This window comes from Salvelinus fontinalis, chromosome 27 (assembly GCF_029448725.1).
Source record: "Salvelinus fontinalis isolate EN_2023a chromosome 27, ASM2944872v1, whole genome shotgun sequence".
In the NCBI taxonomy this organism is placed as follows: Eukaryota; Metazoa; Chordata; class Actinopteri; order Salmoniformes; family Salmonidae; genus Salvelinus; species Salvelinus fontinalis.
Window position 1 is genome coordinate 26,343,629 of NC_074691.1, and position 23,514 is coordinate 26,367,142.

The window sequence follows — 23,514 nt, forward strand, 5'->3', positions numbered from 1 at the left end:
ACCTTAGGGTCAGATGCTGAGCAGTTGCCATACCAGGCGGTGATGCAACCGGGTAGAAGCTGTTAAGGAGCCTTTTAGTTCTAGACTTGGTGCTCCGGTACCGCTTGCCGTGCGGTAGCAGAGAGAACAGTCTATGGACTTGGGTGACTGGAGTCTTTGACAATTTTTTGGGACTTCCTCTGACACTGCCTAGTATATAGGTCCTGGATGGCAGGAAGGTTAGCCCCGCTGATATACTGGGCCATAAGCACTACGCTCTGTAGCTCCTTACGGTCAGATGCCGAGCAGCTGCCATACCAGGCGGTGATGCAACCGGTCAGGATGCTCTCGATGGTGCAGCTGTAGAACCTTTTGAAGATTAGGAGACCCATGCCAAATCTTTTCAGTCTCCTGAGGGTGAAAATGTGTTGTTGTGCCCTCATCACAACTGCCATGGTGTGTTTGGACCATGATAGTCTGTTGGTGATGTGGACACCAAGGAACTTGAATCCCTCGACCCGCTCCACTTCAGCCCTGTTGATGTTAATGGGGGCCTGTTCGGCCCTCCTTTTCTTATAGTCCATGATCAGCTCTTTTGTCTTGCTCACATTGAGGGAGAGATTTGAGGGAGAGTGAGGGAGAGTGCTACGGGGCGGTAATCATATAGGCAGGTTACCTTCGCTTTCTTGGGCACAGGGACTATGGTGGTCTGTTTGAAACAGACTTGGTCAGGGAGAGGTTGAAAATGTCATTTAAGACACTTGCCAGTTGGTCCGCGCATGCTTTGAGTACACATCCTGTGAATGTTGACATGTTTAAAGGTCTTGCTCACATCAGCCACGGAGAGCGTGATAACACAGTCGTCCGGAACAGCTGGTGCTCTCATGCACGCTTCAGTGTTGCTTGCCTCGAAGCGAGCATAAAAGGCATTTAGCTCGTCTGGTAGGCTCGCGTCACTGGACAGCTCGCGGCTGGGTTTCAAGCCCTGCCACATCCGTCATGTGCCTTTTACTGAGGAGTGGCTTCCGTCTGGCCACTCTACCATAAAGGCCTGATTGGTGGAGTGCTGCAGAGATGGTTGTCCTTCTGGAAGGTTCTCCCCGATTTCTCAGTTTGGCCGGGTGGCCAGCTCTTGGAAGAGTCTTGGTGGTTCCAAACTTCTTTCATTTTAGAATGATGGAGGCCACTGTGTTCTTGGGAACCTTCAATGCTGCAGACATTTTTTGGTACCTTTCCCCAGATCTGTGCCTTGACACAATGCTGCCTCGGAGCTCTACGGACAATTCCTTCGACCTCAAGGCTTGATTTTTGCTCTGACATGCACTGTCAACTCTGGGACCTTATATAGACAGGTGTGTGCGTTTCCAAATCATGTCCAATCAATTGAATTTACCACAGGTGGACTCCAGTCAAGTTGTAGAAACATCTCAAGGAGGATCAATGGAAACAGGATGCACCTGAGCTCAATTTCGATTATCATAGCAAAGGGTCTGAATACTTATGTAAATAAGGTATTTCTGTTCTTTATTTTAAATACATTTGCAAAAATGGTGTGTATTGTGTGTAGATTGATGAAATTATCATTTTTAAAATCCATTTTAGATTAAGGCTGTAATGTAACAAAATGTGGAAAAAGTGAAGGGGTCTGAATACTTTCCGAATGCACTGTACATCAACTGGCAAAATTAGCCAAGTTAATTTACTTCTGTTGAAACGGGACAAAGTCTACAAAGCATTTCCATACACACAACAGCTGAAAGATACTGCTTCCTGACAGATAGCTAGAGCTGAACTGGCTGTGGTAGCTACTAGCTAGCTAACTAGCTAGTTCATGCACTTCAGACAGAACCTCAGTCGAGAGGGGATGAAACATGTAATGCATTAACTAACGTTACATGTCAGTTACACTACTAACTCAGCACTAGGAATAAATAAATGTTTTATGTTAAGTCAAACATCAGCTACCTTGCCAGCTACATCAGTCAAATAAGGAGTAGCCAGTTTCTGCTCTGCTTGCTTTTACAACTCGGAGAAAAAGCACAATACACACAGACAACAGCTGCCTCTGTTCCTACGCTCTGTGGTGCCCGCAGGGTCCTAAATCCAGCCGTCTGATACCGCCAAACAGCCTACCCGACCTCTCTGAGACGTCCGCATGGTCCACACTGAAACCCCTGGGGGGACAAAAATGCTATTTCAGAATGTGTGTGTGGTGGGGGGGTCATGTCCCCCTCATTCCCAGTGAAAGTTGCGCCCCTGATACTACCACTCCCGCTGTAGCTGCAATGAAATAGTAGCCAAGTGTATTGATAGCACTGCGTTTCTATTATTATTAGCAGCTCGTTGTGTCTATTTAAATATGGATGAATACTTCACTTTCTCTGGTCATAGGAACAACATGAGGCAGATGCGGATGCGGTGCGACTCCAGTTTTGCCATGAGGTGGAACACAGTGTCCCCTCTCTCTGGTCAGTCTCACCACTGAGACTAATGACGTGTTCAAAACAACTGGTAACTCGTAAATAGGACGTCTCCGACTTCAGTTCATTCAAGACAACTGGGAACTCATGGGGGGGAAAAAAAGAAGATCTGACTGGGATTCTTTTTTTTTTTGAACGATCATCCAGTTGACGTCATGATTTTATCTTTTTTTTCTCGAGTTCCCAGTTGTCTTGTAAGCACCATGACCATCAGATGCAGGCATCACCAGTCCAGTAAAATAAAAAAGCTATTTGCAAATTATTTCAATTTATACTCAGCTGTGCTTCACATATGCTACACAAACTGATCTATTTTGTTATCAAAGCTAGAGTTTGGAAATATAATATTGTCTGAGAAGAACAATATTCGCAGGCCAAGCATTTACAGTGCTGTAAAAAAGCATCTGCCCCCTTCCTGATTTCTTATTGTATTGCACATTTGTCACACTTAAATGTTTCAGATCAAACTAATTTAAATATTACACAAAGATAACCCAAGTAAATACAAAACGCAGTTTTTAAGTGATGATTTTATTTATTAAGGAAAAAAGCTGTCCTAACCTTCATGGCCCTATGTGAAAAAGTAATTGCCCCCTAAACCTTATAACTGGTTGTGCCACCCTCAGCAGCAACAACTGCAATCAAGTGTTTGCGATAACTGCCATTGAGTCTTTCACATCGCTGTGGAGGAATTTTGGCCCACTCTTCTTTGCAGAATGGTTTTAATCCAGCCACATTAGAGGTTTTTCGAGCATGAACCGCCTTTTTAAGGTCACGCCACAGCATCTCAATCGGATTCAAGTCCGGACTTTGACTAGGCCACTCCAAAACCTTTATTTTGTTTTTTTAAGCCATTCAGAGGTGGACTTGCTGGTGTGTTTTGGATCATTGTCCTGCTGCAGAACCCAAGTGCGCTTCAGCTTGAGGTCACAAACTGATGGCCGGACATTATCCTTCAGGATGTTTTGGTAGAGAGCAGAATTCATGGTTCCATCAATCACAGCAAGTCGTCCAGGTCCTGAAGCAGCAAAGCAGCCCCAGACCATCACACTACCACCACCATATTTGACTGTTGGTATAATGTTCTTTTTCTGAAATGCTGTGTTACTTTTACGCCAGATGTAAAGGGACGCACACCTTACAAAAAGTTCAACTTTTGTCTCGTCAGTCCACAGAATATTTTCCCGAAAGTCTTGAGGATCATCCAGATGTTTTTTGCCAAAAGTGAGACGAGCCTTTATGTTATTTTTGGTCAGCAGTGGTTTTCGCCTTGAAACTCTGCCATGGATGCCATTTTTGCCCAGTTTCTTTCTTATGACTGAGTCATGAACACTGACCTTAACTGAGGCAAGTGAGGCCTGCAGTTCTTTAGATGTTGTTGTGGGTTCTTTTGGGACCTCTTGGATGAGTCGTCGCTGCGCTCTTGGGGTAATTTTGGTAGGGCGGCCACTCCTGGGAAGGTTCACCACTGTTCCAAATTTCCTCATTTGTGGATAATGTCTCTCACCGTGGTTCTCTGGAGTCCCAAAGCTTTAATGGTTTTGTAACCCTTTCCAGACTGATAGATGTCAATTACTTTGTTTCTCATCTGTTCCTGAATTTCTTTGGATCGCAGCATGATGTCTTGCTTTTTGAGATCTTTTGGTATACTTCACTTTGTGAGACAGGTTCTATTTAAGTGATTTCTTGTTTCAACAGTTCTGACAGTAATCAGGCCTGGGTGTGGCTAGTGAAATTTAACTCAGCTTTCCAAAAAATGTTGATTAACCACAGTAAATTCATGATTTATCAAGGGGGGGGGGGGGGGGATTACTTTGTCACATAGGGCCATGAAGGTTCGGATAGCTTTTTTCCCTTAATAAATAAAATGATCACTTAAAAACTGTGTTTTGTGTTTACTTGAGTTATCTTTGTGTAATATTAAAATTTGTTTGATGATCTGAAACATTTAAGTGTGACAAATGTGCAAGAAAATAAGAAATCAGGAAGGGGCAAATACTTTTTCAAAGCACTGTGTAGAGCCAATATGCTGTGATAATATATTTGGCCTATTGCAGAAGCCTCATTCCTACAGAACTGCATTTTTATTAGGTTAATGTTAAGTTGTGAGCGGTAAATCTCAGCTTGCTTTTTGACTGTGACAGTGATCTTGACTCAGAAAAGGTTGGTGACCACTGGTCTAAAGTCACCTTATCTCCTCCTCTTCTTTCCTTCATCTGCACTGATCTCAACATAGGATAGGTAAAAGCACAATGTTCACCAAGCCCAGCTCTTTCATATCAGTGGAGATGAAATAGGTTAAGGAAGCCCCTTTAGACCATTAACTGGTGCTCCAGAGGGGTTGGGTTAAATGCGGAAGACACATTTCAGTTGAATGCATTCAGTTGTACAACTGACTAGGTATCCCCCTTTCCCTTTCCTTTCCCCCTTACAACTAGGTTACATAACACTCTCTGTCCTATCTTCTCTTAAGATACTGTGTGTGTCTCGCTCTTCTCTCTCCAGCCTGAGGACTCTAACTCTTCAGGATCGGGGACCAAAAACGAAGCCAACCGGACAAGTGGTGGCAGCGGAGGACTGATGGAGGAGATGAACGCTCTGCTGGCGCGGAGGTCAGAGCATAGAGTTAGAAACACTAGAGCAGGCATTCCTTTTCAGAGCATAGAGTTAGAAACATTAGAGCAGGCATTCCTATTCAGAGCATAGAGTTAAAAAAGCTAGAGCAGGCATTCCTATTCAGAGCATAGAGTTAGAACTACAAGTCTGTGCGGGACTAATTTATTAATCCCGCTCCCACCCGCACCCGCAGCTTTTCATGCGGCACCCTCCCACACCCAGTGGCTTTCTGTCCGGCTCCTACCCACTACCGCAAGAACTGGTCCCGAACCCAACTGCGGTCCTGCAATGTTATTTTAGGCGTATGTGACGCAGCTCACTTGGTAGCCATGGTCGCAGCGATTTTAGGCCCTATAGGGAATATCAAAATGCGGAAAAATAACCTAAGAAATATATTAAATTAACAGAGATTCTCACATAGTCCGTTAAATCAGGCTATCTGTATTACTGGGCTATATCAGCTAATAGGGTAGACATAGTTTGAAGAGAGCAGAGTTGGAGAGACTTGCACTTTACAATTAGCTACATTTTATACCCTACCTTTTAGGAGTTGGACGATTTTCAAACTGACAAATATGAATGATCAATATTTATTTCAAAGCAATATAGTACACTATAGCCTAATCATATTTATGAAGTATATTTCCTTCCCCTTGCTTCTCCGCCCGTGCACTGGCTATATTTATAGCCTACTCAAATCAAATCAAATGTTATTTGTCACATGCGCCGAATACAACAGGTGCTCACCTTACCATAAAATGCTTACATACAAGCCCTTAACCAACAATGCAGTTCAAGTAATAGAGTTAAGAAAATATATACTAAATAAACTAAAGTAAAAAATGTAAAGTAACACATTAAAATAACTATAATGAGGCTATATACAGGGGGTACCGGTATCGAGTCAATGTGTGGGGGTACAGGTTAGTTGAGGTAATTTGTACATGTACTGTAGGTAGGGGTAAAGTGACTATGCATAGATAATAAATAGTGAGTAGCAGCAGTGTAAAAACAAATTGGGGGGGGGGGGGGTGTCAATGTAAATAGTCCGGGTGGCCATTTGATTAATTGTTCAACAGTGTTATAGCTTGGAGGTAGAAGCTGTTAAGGAGCCTTTTGGACATTGACTTGGCGCTCCGGTACCGCTTGCCGTGCGATAGCAGAGAGAACAGTCTGTGACTTGGGTGACTGGAATCTTTTTTGGACCTTTTATCTGTCACTGCCTAGTATATAGGTTGTGGAATGCATTCCAGGTGACTACCCCATGAAGCTGGTTGAGAGAATGCCAAGAGTGTGCAAAGCTGTCATCAAGGCAAAGAGTGGCTATTTGAAGAATCTCAAATATAAGATAGATTTTTGATTTGTTTAACACTTTTTTGGTTACTACATGATTCCATATGTGTTAGTTCAAAGTGTTAATGTCTTCACTATTATTCTACAATGTAGAAAATAGTAAAAATAAAGAAAAACCCTTGAATGAGTAGGTGTTCTAAAACTTATGACCGGTAGTGTATACTAGGTGCACTTGATCTTGCATGCCCAACTAGGAAAGGAGAGGTAGGACACTTAACTTGAAGCAGCGAATTCTGAGTATGTGAATAATGCAACAAAGATGTGCTTTTAATACAATAAGTATGCTAACGTATTCAAAGCAGAAAGACGAGCGTTTCCAAATCATCTGTGGGACAACAAAAAGATTTTCATCCCAAAGTTGCCTCTCTGACCACCCGCTCCCAACCGCAGCACGAAAAATGCCAACTGACCGCAATGATCTCAATCTGGTCCTGCAGGTCCCACAGAAACGTAGCCTTCTAGTTAGAACAACAGACATTTCTATTCAAAATAATGTCTAGTCATATGGGGAGGGGACCGTCAGACATATTGAATGTACAACTTTGATATCAAACTGAATGAGGCTCTGACTTGAGGCTTCTTCTTGCCCCTAGAAGGAAAGCAGCATCAGAGAAGCCTGAGGACAACCAAATCGTGAGTGATGCTAACTGATGTTACAGTGACTTATGACTCTTTTATCATTACATTTATGACTCACTTCTCCTTAGTTGACGTCAATATATTTTTCCTGTTGTTTTGCAGGATGACCCCAATAGGTCCCCTTCCCCTGGCATCAAGGGTGGACAGAACGCCACAGGTACTCCAGTCACACACAGTTTATATATATACATTTAAATTCTTGTAATTTAGCAGATGCTCTTATAGCAGACGCGACTTACAATTAGTGCATTCATCTTAAGATAGCTAGATGAGACAACCACATATCACAGTCATAACAGGCACATTTTCCCTCAATAAAGTAGTTATCAGCAGAGTCAGTGCTAGTAGGAAAAGACAAGTGTATTTTTGGGGGCGGAGGTTTATTTAAGATCCTCCTTGAAGAGGCAGGGTTTCTGACGTATACAACACAAATACACCACAATTTATTGTACACAAGAACAACACAATATATATATATATACACACACAATAAAATTAACATGTTGAGGTAGTGTTTTTCCTACCCTGACCCCTGTCTTCTCTTCTCCTTCCCCTCTCAGATGGCGTGAAGAAGCCATGGGACAGAGCCAACTCTGCAGAGAGGTCATCACTGGTATCAAGGTGAGAAACTTGACAGACTAAGTTAGTCTGCCAACTGCCAAGGTCAAGGTCAAGGTCTTAAAATTAGGTTATGTAATCAAGGGATTGGCTGGTTAACTCTGTAAAGGACTGTACACATTTCCCTCTGTACACTTAATGCCTTATTTGTGCACTTACAATTTTATATTGCATGCTTACTCTCATTTGTAAAATAAATATATTGAGATACTATGTTGTGTGAGAGTGTTTTCCTTGGTTTTTGTAGGGTACGACCTGTGGGGAGTAGCAGCGACACAGATGCCTTAGACTTTGACAGAATGAAGCAGGTAAGGAGCCCCGAAGTAAATTATTGGCACATACACTTTGTTAATATGAAAACATATACCTGTTATGATTAACTTTTGTACTTGGAACAGGAAATCTTGGAAGAAGTTGTTCGTGAATTACACAAGGTGAAGGATGAGATCATTGATGGTGCGTTATCTCTCTGAGTTCCTCATTCACTTCATCCAAGAATGTCTCGATAGGAAATGTACTGTCTGTGGCTAATACCTCTGTAGTATGTAGTTTACTGCACTTATGTTTGGAACTGACCAAATGAGGTTGTTCTGGAAGAGAAGAAGTGAGACATGTTTTCCTCCAGATGGCGCCAGAGACATAGAAACTGAAAGTAATACTGCTGATATACTAGAGTTGGTCTCTGACAGGACAACACATCTTCTCTCCATGACAAGACTTGTAACACTCCTGTTGTGTCTCCTCTCTCTTCCAGTCATTAGACAAGAACTGAGCAGAATCAGCACGACATAATCTTTCATGTACCTTTTGGAACCATTGTCCCCACGGCAACCACTGCTGTGTCTAAGGAGGCAAGGAGAGGATCGAGGCCCGAACTACAACCATTTATTTATTCTACATTGCTGTGATGTTAAAGCAACGTGACAATGTTGCTGTAACAGTACAGGAACAGTTTGTTTACGTTACGTTTGGAAGAATGGGATGGATGGAGGACACTCTCGCACTGATTTTTTCACTTTCTCTGGTCTCGTTTTTCTCTCTATCTGTCCATCGGTAACCAATGTTTACTGTTGTTTCCCATCTTAAAGGAAACAATAATGAAATTCAATTAAGTAACATCTTGGTTTTCTAGGAGTTTTTATTTATAAAATGTTTGTTTGGCATTATTATTACTATCATTGTCATTAATATGACTATTATTTTGTATTATTGTAGATGTAATGGTGTGAATATAAGTAGTAGTAGTTTTAGTGACGACAATAGTAACAAAATAATAATTATAATGACACTGATGATAATCATTTTATGTCAGCCTTTTATATTTTATATTGTCATTTTTTTCTCTTTTGATTTTGTTTTAAAATACAATTATAAGCACATATGGATTTATTTCTCATGATCTGACCTCAACATTTTTAAAGAGTTTTGTATCCTTTTTCGCCAAACACAATTGTGTGTGTGTAATCACTGACTGAAAGATTTTTTAAAACAGGTCTTGAACCTGAAAGGGAGGGTGGTATATAAACTATTGCTCTTTGGATATTGCAATCTTATGAACAAAAAAATAATAATACACCAGAGTATTTGTGATCATGTTGTTTATAAAATGTTTATTGGCTGCAACGATATGGTGAAGTATTGTTTGTTTTATTATTTCCTTTTATGACCAAGTGCTTCCTGGTAAAAAAAAATGTAATTTGGCCTATATATATATATATATATATAGTATATATTCACTAAAATGATTTCAAATAAAACTGAACAATGTCTTGGAAAAATGAAGTGACCTCTTTGATTGTGAGAGTTGTGTCTGTTTTCTGAGTTGTGCTTGATTAGCTGCTTTGATTTAGTGTTTACTCAGAAGCATTCACCTAGTCAGACTGTGTATTCCTACACTATGGGCCACTATGAACATCATTTGGCCTATCTGTTCCTTTTAACATATCTCTGTTTTAGTCATACTTTATAACAACACATAACACTATCCTTTGGCGTATTCATTGGGGATCAATTTAGAGAATTGTTAAGTATAGGGATGAATGATTCCCTACATGACAGAGAACCCCATCTGTACTTCTCCATACACTTCTATCTGACTTCTCTGTAACATGGCTTTGCAACCTCCTGATATTAATAAACTCATGCAGTCAGTATACAGCACATGTAATGCAGATACATGACTGCATCACAAGAGGTGTTACACAACTATCTAGATTGAGAGGTATTATGTCCCCTTGAGTATACTGACACCTGGAGGTCAGATTAGGAGAACGCCAAAAGACCAGATATATTTTACTAGACAAGTCAGTTAAGAACAAATTCTTATTACAATGACTGCGCCTACCCCAGCCAAACCCTAACGACGCTGGGCCGATTCTGCTACTCCCAATCACGGCCAGTTGTGATACAGCCTGGAATCGAACCAGGGTCTGTAGTGACACCTTTAGTACTGAGATGCAGTGCCTTAGACCGCTGCGCCAATCGAGAAAGCCCATATAGAGTATGTTTACAGAAAACATATATTTGTAGAAAACCCAAGAAACAAAAAACAATTGCAATATATCCATCCCTATTCCCTGTTGATGTGTAGTGTAATATGAAACATTCAACGAGCCTATGAAACTATGAAATACATCCAATGGACTAGATGGGGCTAATGCCAGTAGGTATCCTATGTGATAGTCGTTTTCTGCATTTAAAAAAAAACATAGAAATGTCTTATGGTGCATTATGCTTAGCAGTGAGTTGGCCAATGTCATTGTGGGCCTTATTAATGTTTAAGCAAGCAAAAAAATATTCACCCTACATGATCAAAAGGAATGCAACTTTAGGTCTAAGCATCCTCACCAGACCCCCCCATAGGTGTTTGTGATGTTTGTGGTGTAGGAATTGGTGGCTTGGGACAGAGTTATTTGTGTTATCCGAGAGGAAAAGGCGAAGCGACAGGGTTTACTCAAAAATCTGTACACAAAAATAAAACAACGAAATTAGGCATTTTTGAATGGAGGTCAAGAGAGTGTCGAATTTAGTCAACAACAAAAAATGAATTGCTTATTTGCAACGTGAGGCTTATTTGTTCGACTATAAGTTCCGCAGTGGTTAGGTTGTTACGAATGCACTGGTATAAGTGGAAGCAAATGGAATTTAGGCAACTCTGACAAAAACGACCTTATATCGGAGTTTTCACACGCGCATATGCCCTCTCATTGGCTAGAATGGTCCCACCTGATCTTGCCTCCTCCCATCTTTGAGGACATGTATTTTAATCGTTAGAGCGGTCACTCGACTATCTTGTCAATATAATTGATCATCGAAGAGGGAGAACAGGGGCAGGGGGTGTTTGTGGGGCAAACGAGCACAGCACAGGCTGCGTGAGAAGTAAGCTGGTAGAGTTCAACATGGCATCCGGCGATACGCTTTATATTGAGGCGGACGGCTCGGAGATGCCGGCCGAACTAGTGGAGTTGCACGAGATAGAGGTGGAAACGATACCGGTAGAGACTATCGAGACTACAGTGATCGGGGGAGACGACGACCAGCCGATGATAGCACTTCAGCCGCTGGTATCAGACGACCCGAATTCGATCAACCACCACCATCATCAAGAAGTGATCCTAGTGCAGACAAGAGAGGAAGTTGTTGGCGGGGATGATTCGGATATGCTTGCGGACGGGGGTTACGAGGATCAACTCCTCATCCCCGTCCCAGCACCCGGGGTGGAAGACGAGTACATCGAACAGACTCTGGTGACTGTAGCCGGGAAAAACTCGGTGGGTCGGATGAAGAGAGGGGTAGGCGGCAGTGGCAAAAAAGCTGGCCAAAAGAGCTATTTGGGTGCTGTAGAACCAAGCAGTAGAAAATGGGAACAGAAGCAGGTGCAAATAAAGACTATGGAGGGGGAATTCTCTGTTACAATGTGGGCTTCGGGTAAGTCGTCGGTTCTATCTAATGTTACTGTAGCTAACGTTATCTGTGTATCTCTCCCCGCATTGTTCGTGCTTGGTAGTTAACTTGTGCAAGATTCTTGCCAAGAGGCCCTGTTGCAGGGCGTAGACGTTTTGCACCAGTCTATTCCCTCGTAGTTCGCCAAGCCACCTTCGGGATCACTTTTAGAATGTGCAGAAATGTGTGTCGGTTAGATTGAAATGTTTTTGTTTTGGAGGCCATGTTTTTAAATGTTGCTGGGCGCCGCCATGTTCCCCGAGAACCAGTATGGCGTCCCGAAAAAATGGCGATAGGGCGGCCGGGCGAAGATGGCGGCGGTCAGGGGTGCAAGCGCGCTGCTGACTCCAGAGAGAGTAGGCCCTGACGGCGTAACTAGCTAGTTAGGTGTCTTACGTCAACTTTGCGGAATAAGTAACTACATCAGCCGTGATTACAATATCTGGGTCAGTAACCCTGTAACTTAGTTTTGTTAGATTTAAACGGCTGGCCAAATATATTGTCAAAAAAAAGTTATTTCTAGCCCATTGATGCTTTTCTGCATAGCCAGCTAACGTTAACTTTTTTTACACGCGACAGCTAGCGAGTTCTCAATCAAGTATAGTAGCTGGCTAGCAACACAAGCTAGTTAACGTTCCTAAAAACTACGACCCTACACAGCGTGCATTGTACAAGCACCGTTTAACCGCATTTGGATTCAGCATGATTGATAAACATTCTCCGTTCGCGTGCTAGGCTAACTAGTAAACCCATAATCCTGGCGCGTGGCTACCAAAATGCGACTAGCAGCAGAGCGAGAAACAATGTTAGCAGATAAACTGTGCAGGGGGATCAAGGTGATGCATGTTCATATTAGTTATTTTAATCAGAATCAATGATTGTATACATTGTATTTCACTGTTTTGTAAAAACAAAGCTATACTGCTAGCTACAATGTCTAGAAATATTGCTGCAGTGTTTTTTGTTTGCTGTTTTCTAACAGCTTAGTAGCCTAAAGGCCGCCAGATGGCGATATTGAGTCGTTTCACCTTACCGTCCAAACGCATTGTATGCAGCCGGCAATACACTCATATCCCCGTGGACCGGTTCGTACCTAAAACATTCTCCATTCAGGCTGCAAACGCGTTCATTTCCTCGTTAACTATAGTTAATGGTAAGAAGGGAAAAAACTGGGAAAATGTGTACTTTCTTTATGAAACACCATTTTCCACCATCATGCTGGTGTCCAAGACAATACATACCATATGAAACGTTACATATAATACAAAATGGAGTAACTTGTGTATGTACATCACCCATTTTCGTATGCTATGTTACAAATTACAATTTGTATAATATATTGCGAATTAGAAACAATTTGTTATGAATATGCAAAACGTACAATATGTTTACAATTTGCAACATGTATTATATGAATTCTAGCTAGATGGCTAGCATTATCAAGTTGGCTAACATTAGTTAGGCTATTGGTTAAGGTTAGCTAACATAGTTGGGTGGGTGTATAACGTGAATGTCTAGCAACCCAAAGTTTGCGAGTTCAAATCTCATCTTTAGTAGGGTGGTTGGTTGGGTGTATTAAAAATCCACCCAAAACCGTGATTTTTTTGTGAACATGTGTTTAATTTTGTTTGTAATAAGGTTGGTAGCAACATGTGAAAATCATTGTCAAAATCTGTTGCAGCTCAAGTTGACTGCAAAACCCACAATGCAATGCTCCCTCTGAGCTAGGTAGGTAGCTAGCAAACATAGCTACACACAATACAATAGTCAATATCAGCATGTGAAGTAGCTAGTTAGCTGTAAAATCGCTTAAACAAATGGCAATATCAATTTAGGAGTCTACAGTCTAACCATGTTCAACTGGTCAGTCAATGTGTCTGAGTGTAGTCTGACATTCGCAACAGCACCATGCAATGCACCCTGGACTGAAGGAGCAGACAAGTAGGAGAAATGTGTTAGACCCTCTGCTAAATTCCATTTTTCTCTATGTAGGAATATAGCAAGAAATATGATCAATGGGTCATTCGAGAGAAGATGACCTCCTGTGTTATGACATCGTCCAGTTTTGAAATCTGATGTATGATAGATGTGATTGCGATCTAAAAGTTGTATTGCTATTAAGTTCCAGTGTAGTGGGAGCGGCTTTATCGAAATGCTACAGTATGTCATTCCGGCCAAATGTATGCCTGCTTGAACGGCAATAGCAATAAATGACCCAGGGAATCAATAGAACATTGCTCAGATGCAGAAAAATATATAATCAAAATGGGTGAATATTTACTTTAAGTAACTATCTGTTTTATGTGAACATATAATACTAATTTGAGTGTCCCGGATTTACATATACTATGTTACGTCTAGTCTGAGACCAGGCCGCCATGCTAGATTGACTAATGCTCCTTCCTGAAATCTGATACGCAACATCTTGGTCTAGCATTCCTAGGCATTAGCCACTAGCATGGTTGTGATGCATGAAAATCTGATACGCAACATCTTGGTCTAGCGTTCCTAGGCATTGGCCACTAGCATGGTTGTGATGCATGAAAGTGATGCATTTGCAGCCTGAATGGAGAATGTTTTACATACGAACCGGTCCACGGGGGATACGAGTGTATCAAGGTAGGCCCTAGTTTTGTCGCACAGTCTTGTGGTCAGGTGCCACAGAGGGCAGCAATGGCTGTTCCTTGGATGTACACCGAGAGCTAACATTATGCATGTCAATCTTTCCTGGCTCAAATTGTAGGAGAGATTGACTTCATCACAACTTGTATTTGTGAGCAGTATTGACATGTTGAATGGACTGAGCTGTCTGTTTGAACTACTGGCCACAAACCATGTCTCTTCACAGTCCAGAACAGACTTTGGGAGGCGCACAGTACTACATAGAGCCATGACTATGGAACTCTATTCCACATCAAGTAACTCATGTATACACCTTATGGAACAGTGAAGCAACACAAACATAGGCACAGACACGTGCCTACAAACACGATAACATACACACATACACTTGGATTTTGTGTTGTGTATATGTGGTAGTAAAATAGGGGCCTGACAGTACACACTTATTAATGTGTTGTGAAATCTGTTGTGGAAGTAATGTTTTTAAAATGTTATAACTGCCTTAATTTTTCTGCACCCCAGAAAGAGTAATTGGGATCCATAATAAATACAAATGAAATGACTCAATATCGCCATCTGCTGGCGCGTGGGCAAACTGCAATGATTTACCCCGGTCTTGTTTGGCTATTTTCGGTTAAGTCCCTGCATTGTATCCTAGATGACAAAAAAGACATTGACCATGAGTCAGTTGTTGAAGAACAGATCATTGGGGAGAATTCCCCTCCGGACTACTCTGAATACATGACGGGGAAGAAGCTGCCCCCTGGAGGGATACCTGGCATCGACCTGTCAGACCCCAAACAGCTGGCAGAGTTTGCCAGGTCAGTGTCTATCTGCCTAAACTCACCTGTCCATCAAGGGTATGTACAGCGAACACACCCTCAAATAAAAAAACCTATTGTTTGGCCTAAACTCTTAACACACAAATAATTTACACGTAGCTCACCTTGTAAATTGGTGTTTAGCAAGATGCCAGGATTTGTGATTCTCCATGTTGCCTGCCTGTCTTGGAAGGCAGCACCTGATGAGGCATCTTTTCTGTAGTAGATGTCAGAGGTATATAGCCCGATCTCCTTCCTAAAGGGAGTGTTGAGCCCGGATATTTCTGACTGTCCCGTTCAGATGCTGTGTTCTTAGTTCCTTCAGTGACTCTGCTGGTCCCTATGGTCAGAACTCTGTGTGGTAAGTTCTAGAGTCCATTCTACAAGAGCCTTTATATCTCTGAACACCCTCAACACACACTGACACAGAGCACTTTAACACAGTGAAAGGACGAAACCGGCTGTTGTCAGCCATACTGGAACACTTGCATGGGTGCTGGTTTATATTCACTGGTTAGGAATTGAACATGGTTAATTAGATTTTGTATATGGACAACATGATTTGAGTTCTGTTCCCTGTGAATGCAATAGGCTGAAAGTTAACTTCATATCCAATGTTTTCTCAGGATGAAGCCGAGGAAGGTAAAAGAAGACGACGCGCCCAGGACGATAGCCTGCCCTCATAAAGTAAGTAGTCTGTTTCCAACGGTTTCTTTCCTGCCCAGTAGGGGTGTTAAGGTACATTTATTCTCCAATGGTTTCTTTCCTGCCCAGTAGGGGTGTTAAGGTACATGTATTCTCCAACGGTTCGGGGACCTCTGTTCTGTCCGCATTGTGAGCCCAAATGAATATATAATAAATGCAACCACTCGGACTGTGGGCTATGCCTACACTGTGTTGTATGCCCCTCGTGTAAACCTGAGCTGAAAACATTTCAGGATATTCTGTTACAACAACTAGAGCATATGCGCATGTTATTAAAATCTTAATTGGCGCATTTCAAACTGTCCTTTTGTGCGGCGCAGCCGGCAACTACTTCTGTACGATGGTGAGTGGTGGGGCTGACAAACCAGGAGGATTCTCCATCGCGTATATCTCCAGTTTGGGAACATTTTGTCTTCTCAGTAGCTTACAATGGCGATGGACCGAGAGCATGTCAACACTTCTCAACGAGAATAGCCTATGCAGCTACCAACACCTCAAACATGTTGACACATTTATGCCGACATTAACGCAGTATTCTTACCAATGGAAGATGGAAACACACACACAAAAACGCAGCTTAGTCTCTCCTCTGCATTCAAGCAGCTCTTCACAGCTGATTCTGACCGGGCCAAAGAAATTACAAGAGTGATGGGTATGTTTACAGCTGCAGATATGTGCACATTCTCAGTGGTTGAGAAGAATCGGGGGTTTGAGCACCTCGTAAAAGTGCTCAGACCACGTTAAAAACTTCGCCCTCTCGTTTCAGCACAGGTAGTACCCACTCTATATAAGCAAGCTGAAGTTGTCAGTGAAATGTTGCGCTTACTACAGATGGATGGACCTCCAGGGCTACAGAGAGTTACTTATTAAGTGACAGCCCATCACATTAACCCAGAGTGGGAAATGAGAAGTACATGTGTTTTTCTTTGCAAGAAAACATTCTAGCATATGCCTACACAATGTGAGCCATGTTTACATATTTATTTCACACAGATATTGCACTTTATTTTAGTGTCATTTAAGAAAATGCCAAATGTTGGTATTCCTAAATGTGCTCTCATCAGGTATTATGACTCATGATCATACATTAAGACATGCATTAAGAATACTTTCCTATTGAGTTGGTGAGCAGTTGTTTGGGGTTAACTGCCTTGCTCAAGGGCAGATTATTTCACCTTGCCGGCCCGGTGTACACCTACACCGACCTTTCGGTTACTGGCCCAGCGCTCTTAAACCACTTAGCTAGCTGTCGCTGTAGCAGATGTCCTTAATGTTTTGTACATTGTGTATATGGAATCCGGTATACCAACACTTTCTATAAATCTCCCTCAGGGCTGCACAAAGATGTTCAGGGACAATTCAGCCATGAGGAAGCATCTTCACACCCATGGGCCTCGTGTGCACGTCTGTGCCGAGTGTGGCAAGGCCTTCGTAGAGAGTTCCAAACTCAAACGTCACCAACTCGTTCACACAGGGGAGAAACCCTTCCAAGTACGTACCTGGTCTGCATAAATTCTCCTAGGAGATTGACGCAAAAAGACAAATGCATGTAGAGTAACTGCACACACATTTACCATTGACTCCTATATCCTAATACACCTCTCCTTTTGTCCATCCATGTTCTCCTTCCTTTGTGCAGTGTACCTTTGAGGGCTGTGGGAAGAGGTTTTCACTGGACTTTAACTTGCGCACACACGTTCGTATCCACACCGGAGACCGGCCCTACGTATGCCCCTTTGACGGCTGCAATAAGAAGTTTGCCCAGTCAACCAACCTCAAGTCTCACATCCTCACACACGCCAAAGCCAAAAACAACCAATGAGGGCCCTCCGACCTGCCCCAAGTCCCACCCCCACAGCAGCATCTTAAAGACACCACACGTCAAACCTCCTTTGATGAAAGAAGGAAATGTTTGAAAAATACTTTTTGATAAATACGGAGATTAAATTCTCCCTTCTCCTATTCGTTGGCTGAAGAACACAGTGGCACTCTTCAGAAAGATGAAACCCCTCCCAACCTTCCACCCCCTCTCTCCTCATAGCGGCTTCATGTTTATTGCCATAAATATGGAACTCATGGACTAACATCAGAGACTATTCTTTCTGCCATGGAAAGGCATGAGAGAGGGAGCAATCAGGCTGTTTTTCCACTTTCAGCATAGATTTTAATTTTCTATTTCTACAAGTGTGCATATTGTACACTTATTTTGGGATATGTTCAGTAAGACAATTAGATTATTATGTTTTTTTCCCCCTGAGTATTTAGATCCACTTACCGTACGATAGTCCTGGCAAGACGTGAGTTACTGTACCGTCACATTGCATCAAACTATCTTCTGAAAAAAGTTTTGGTTTGCATCTTAATCTTTACTTTTGGTTGTATTCCTTCCAACCATTAAATCATCTTGTATACTTATATTGTATGGCTGTTGAAATTATTTAGACTGTGATAGAGGTGTGATTTTTAAATTGTTAACCAATTAAATTTTGTCATGAGTTGATTTCTTTTTTGATGAATTGTCACCTTTGCTGAGAAACATGTCCCTACCGTTGATTCACTGCGAGCCTGTCTATTCTAATACTAAAATGCATTAAATGAAATCGCCAGAGTGACCATCTGTTTCTTTGTTAGAATGTAATGTACAGGCGTCGTCAACCATGAACTTTCTTTGTTGATATTTACACCCATGCATTTCAACGGCCCACAATAAAAAGGTTATCCCAAATCTGTTTTTTTCCACTAATTTCTAGGCCTGCTGTGAGGGTGGCGTGTTCTCATACGTGTGGTGAAATACCTATTGCTTGCCTATACTGGAGACATGGGGCCAATCCCAAATCAACCTCTAAGCCCTATGCACTTGTGGAGATGTGAGAGGATTTGATTGGTTTAGTCAATATGGTGAAACTTTCACCTAGCCTATTAGAGAGCAAGGTGGAGCTGTTGCCATATTACCTGTCAAATCCTCTGATCTCCAGAAGCACTGGACGTAAGGGTCGATTTGGCTTTGGGAAATAGCTTATTGCTTGTCTATACCTGAGACATCTCTCCTATACCTGAGAGAAATAGCCATCCTTTCAAATGTACATGAAGTGCCCAGGGGAAGAAGGTACGTGCTAGGGGTCGATTTGGAACAGTGCCACTGGTTAATACAAAGTCCAAAGGCAGGTGTTTTGCATGAGCTGCAGATTTTTCCTTGTACCTCAGCATCCGGTTGTTCCTGCTTCCAGGAACTCTTGGTCGGTTGTTCCTGCCTCCAGGAACTCTTGGTCGGTTGTTCCTGCCTCCAGGAACTCTTGGTCGGTTGTTCATTAATGATCACCACCTACATGCTGCAATGAGTCTGACCGTAGCCAGTTTTACTGACCCCCTGTGGTGAAGTTGAGAAAATCCTTCAAAACAGCCTTCACACATTTAGGAAATGTTTACTCTTCTCTGCAGGGTGCAATATCAGTTTAATGCTTTGCTTTCTCTTAGTGCTGCTAAACCCAACCAAAAAAGACACCACTTCGACTACCATTGAATTATGAAAGCCCAATATATCTTTGAACGCATCACAATTTGCTCCCGGGTGCCGTACTACTATGGCTGACCCTGTAAAACACCACATGTAGGTGACAAAAATCATTTTTGTTTAGGTTGAATACTAAATGGTGACATTCAATACCCTGTGCCTCAAACTATTTGAGAGCAAGATGCATTATAGGCTTACCTAGATCATATCTAGATCTGTTTTTGGGACATGAACAATGACATTTTCACCATATGGTGAGCGTCTCCATTGTAGTCGTGTGTCCATGGTGCTGAAACCACTGTCGTGACAATGATGGCCAAATACGAGCCAGCATATTGCATAGGTAGGCCATACAGCTGGTTTCCTTACCCCCTGGTAGTTAGTTGATTCATGTCACTGATTAGCCAGAAATTTCTCACACCTGGTGTCAGCTCTGAATCAGTCTGTGATAAGACGAGAAGAATGGGAAGTAGCCTACTTCTGTTCTGACCTTGAGATCCTGATTTGAGAAAAGGGTGCCTGGGCTATCTGTGCAGCAGAAGCCTATAACCTCTGTATGCACTGACATAAAGACTGTATAGATAGACTGGTCAATGCTTAAATGAAAATGCCCTCTTAATGTCCATGGCTTATAGACAGACTAAACAGCATTTGCATGATTTCAACAAAGTATTGGTTTCTTTCTTGTTTTCTTTCCCAAATTCACCTTGAATGGATTTAACTCAACTGAAACAAGAATAAAATTGTGTCAAAGATCCCTTACAGAGAAAGGGGAAAGTAGGCTACTTATGTATTCCCTCTCAAAAAATACATCAACTTCTTTAACACGGCACAGGAATCACAGGCACCTCTAAAACACCTAGTTGAAATTCACAAACTGTCTGTCCATTCCATCGGCTCAGACGACAGCGCATGGGGATGCGACATTCTGATTGGTGTCTTAAAGCAACTGTCTTAAAGAGCCACGTGTTCGTGTTCCTTCTTCCTACCTGTCTGGCTGTGTGTGTAGGCCATAATTGAAAATCTCTTGTATTCTGCTTATTTATGAATTCATTCAGGCAATTGGCTGTTTTGATTGACAAAGGCAAGAGTGGTAAAGCACGCTACTTGTTATGCAGCTGAAGTTTGTAAAGCCACCAACACCTGCTCTCTTAGATGCTTATTTCATTAAGCTCTTCTCTCCCATGAGGCAATGACCCCTCTGGTTTTTGTGATGTATTGCAGAAAGGTTAGCCTGGACACCATTGTGTTGGTCTCTGCTTTTTAGCTTTTAGACAACTCTTCTAGATTGTTGTTGCCAAGCCAAAAAATCTGGCCTTCACCACATCTAACGGTTGGATTTTCTTTCATGAAAATGTATTTTGGCACATAACACTATAGGGAATGCTTTGGTTACATATCATACCCAATACTAACTGGCAGGGAAGAATAAATGCAAAGCATACAGCACTACATCTTTCCCACGAAAATGTAAAGTAGGAAATCCAACAGGATTCGACCCGGGCCCTTTTTTGATCTATTATTTTACATTCTTTAATGATTGCCCCGATCCTCGCGCTGCTCTGCCTTGTGAGCATATGCATGTGCGCGCGTGCCCATGGTATCAATTTCCATTCGATGCGTTTTCCTATTACATATTACGTCCCAAAGGACATCCTATTCCCCACACGGTCTATTCTCCACACAGTCTATTCCCCACACGGTCTATTCTCCACACAGTGCACCACTTTTGACCAATGTCCTTTGAGATTTGCACGTGTTTTTTATTTATTTTTATTGACTGTACGTTTGTTTATTCCATGTGTTGTTGTTTGGGTTGCACAGCTTTGCTTTATCTGGGCTAGGTCGCAGTTGAAAATGAGAACTTGTTCTCAACTGGCCTACCTGGTTAAATAAAGGTGAATAAATATATATATATGTTTTAAAAAATGCACATGTAGCCTAGTCACTTACCCTAACTTTAAACCAAGGGCCAACTAATAGCCGATCACAAATGACATGTATGACGCGTGGCCAATTGACTGCGGTTGAGGAGTCTCTCTGTGAGGATCATTGCTGCTCTTGACACATAAATGTTGTCGTTTTGGTTCTTTGCGGTGGGCACAGCTCGCTTCTCTCAGATGGTATTTTCATGCAGACGTGTGTTGCCAAGGTAACAGAGACGTGAGAGGCTGAGCGAATGAGCAAGCGCTGAAAAACCCTCTGAATTCCAGAACTGCAACAGCAGTCATGGCGCGAGCAGAGCACCAAAACACGCTACTCTGCAATCCGGAACCGGGCTGATAGTTTCACTGACTAATACGATTATTAGGCCTACCATTGTGTACTGTTTATGCTTTGGAACATTGAAATGTCATATTTTGGGGTAGGTGCGTAACAATTTCCATTTTTCCACATAAGGATCAAATAGTATCTTTCTCCCCCCTCTTTCTTTGTTTAATGTAAAAGCAAAATGTTCAAATGCAATGCACATCACAAACGTGTCCAGTCTCAAACTTTTATTTGATTAATGCATCATTTTCTAATCCTTATCAGGTCTTGTGCTCCATTCCCCCCATCACCAAAGGTGCCATGTGTGCTCCTCTTCAAAAGAGCACAGCAGTCTTAAAAGCACTGCATAGCAATTGTAACGTGTATATAAGATGGTTTTACACAGTAAAGATGGTCCCTAAGCCTTGTTTCTGACATGCCAGCTGACATTCTCTCCACATGAATTCCCACCTGGGGCACTGTCCCATCAACCAGCAACAACTGATCAACCAAATGATTGTATTACTATTCGACTCATCAGTTCATTTGTCTCCATGTTCAGTTTTTAAAAACTAAGTGTGATTATGATATTCTGTCCAATGTGACATAGACAATTGTTTTATATATACATTTACAAACCAGAGTTGTGGAGGAAGCATAAAAAAACAGCTGCACATATGGGACATATACTGAACAAAAATATAAACCAACATGCAACAATTTCAAAGATTTTACTGAGTTACAGTTCATCTAAGGAAATCATTCAATTTAAATAAATTCATTAGGATTTCACATGACTGGGAATACAGATATGCATCTGTTGGTGCATGGATCAGAAAACCAGTCAGTATCTGGTGTGACCACCATTTGCCTCATACAGTGCGACACATCTCCTTTGCATAGAGTTGATCAGGCTGTTGATTGTGGCCCGTGGAATGTTGTCCCACTCCTCTTCAATGGCTGTGAAAAGTTATTGGATATTGGCGGCAACCGGAACAAGCTGTCTTACACGTCGATCCAGAGCATCTCAAACATGCTCAATGGGTGACATGTCTGGTGAGTATGCAGGCCATGGAAGAACTGGGACATTTTCAGATTCCAGGTATTGTGTACAGATCCTTGCAAAATGGGGCTGTGCACTAACATGCTGAAACATGAGGTGATGGCGGCGGATGAATGGCACGACAATTGGCCTCAGGATCTCGTCATGGTATCTCTGCATTCAAATTGCCATCAATAAAATGCAATTGTCTTCGTTGTCCGTAGCTTATGCCTGTCCATACCATAACCCCACCACCAACATTGACATCAGCAAACGGCTCGCCCACACCACGCTATACACGTAGTCTGCGGTTGTGAGGCCGTTTGGACATACTGCCAAATTCTCTAAAATGACGTTGGAGGCGGCTTATGGTAAAGAAATTTACATTCGATTTTCTGGCAACAGCTCTGGTGGAAATTCCTGTAGTCAACATGCCAATGCACGCTCCCTCAATACTTGATACATCTATGGCATTGTGTTGTGACTAAACTGCACATTTTAGAGTGGCCTTTTATTGTCCCCAGCACAAGGTGCATCTGTGTAATGATCATGCTGTTTAATCGGCATCTTGATATGCCACACCTGTCAGGTGGATGGATTATCTGGGCAAAGGAGAAATGCTCACTAGCAGGGATGTAAACACATTTGTGCACCACATTTTAGAGAAATACGCTTTTTGTACGTATTGAACATTTCTGGGATATTTTATTTCACTTTATGAAACATGGGACTAACTTTACATGTTGCGTTTATATTTTCGTTCAGTGTAAATTGGTTTACTGTATTTGTGATCGTGGGATAAACCAATATTTTCATGACATTTAAATGACCCTTTTCCATGTACTACATATTTTGCAGTTTGCAGAAGACATCCCTATATTTCTCAATGTGGTTCAACATTACCCACAGGCACAGATCAAGGATCCGCATACCTTG

General features: G+C 42.0%; 2 protein-coding genes across 10 annotated transcripts in view; both read left to right on the plus strand.

Moving 5' to 3' along the window:
• Positions 1–9,463, plus strand: part of LOC129825357 (ena/VASP-like protein) — a 302,481-nt gene extending 293,018 nt beyond the window's left edge. For 3 of the 5 annotated variants that reach the window (XM_055885401.1, XM_055885398.1, XM_055885400.1), the window contains exons 7-13: positions 4,965–5,071; positions 7,022–7,061; positions 7,170–7,224; positions 7,628–7,688; positions 7,933–7,993; positions 8,084–8,141; positions 8,440–9,463. In XM_055885401.1, the coding sequence (XP_055741376.1) occupies positions 4,965–5,071; positions 7,022–7,061; positions 7,170–7,224; positions 7,628–7,688; positions 7,933–7,993; positions 8,084–8,141; positions 8,440–8,477 (420 nt within the window). In that variant the 3' untranslated portion in view covers positions 8,478–9,463. The remainder of the gene's footprint in view (positions 1–4,964; positions 5,072–7,021; positions 7,062–7,169; positions 7,225–7,627; positions 7,689–7,932; positions 7,994–8,083; positions 8,142–8,439) is intronic. The other 2 variants (XM_055885399.1, XM_055885402.1) reach the window with 1 other exon arrangement.
• A 1,465-nt stretch (positions 9,464–10,928) lies between these two features.
• Positions 10,929–18,500, plus strand: LOC129825358 (transcriptional repressor protein YY1-like). 5 transcript variants are annotated; one of them, XM_055885404.1, is made up of 6 exons: positions 10,929–11,612; positions 14,908–15,109; positions 15,372–15,431; positions 15,697–15,757; positions 17,108–17,266; positions 17,415–18,500. In XM_055885404.1, the coding sequence occupies exons 1-6, from the start codon at positions 11,084–11,086 to the stop codon at positions 17,595–17,597; spliced, it is 1,194 nt and encodes a 397-aa protein (XP_055741379.1). In that variant the 5' UTR covers positions 10,929–11,083; the 3' UTR covers positions 17,598–18,500. The 5 variants fall into 5 exon arrangements, with proteins under 5 accessions (XP_055741379.1, XP_055741381.1, XP_055741380.1 ...); XM_055885406.1 differs by having other exon boundaries at positions 14,908–15,070; XM_055885405.1 differs by having other exon boundaries at positions 14,920–15,109.
• Positions 18,501–23,514: the final 5,014 nt, after the last annotated feature.

Coding starts and splice junctions, on each gene's coding strand:
- LOC129825358 (XM_055885404.1), top strand. CDS start 11,084: ATGGCATCCGGCGATACGCTTTATATTGAGGCGGACGGCTCGGAGATG. Junction 11,613..14,907: donor TGTTACAATGTGGGCTTCGG/GTAAGTCGTCGG, acceptor ATTGTATCCTAG/ATGACAAAAAAGACATTGAC. Junction 17,267..17,414: donor CAGGGGAGAAACCCTTCCAA/GTACGTACCTGG, acceptor TCCTTTGTGCAG/TGTACCTTTGAGGGCTGTGG.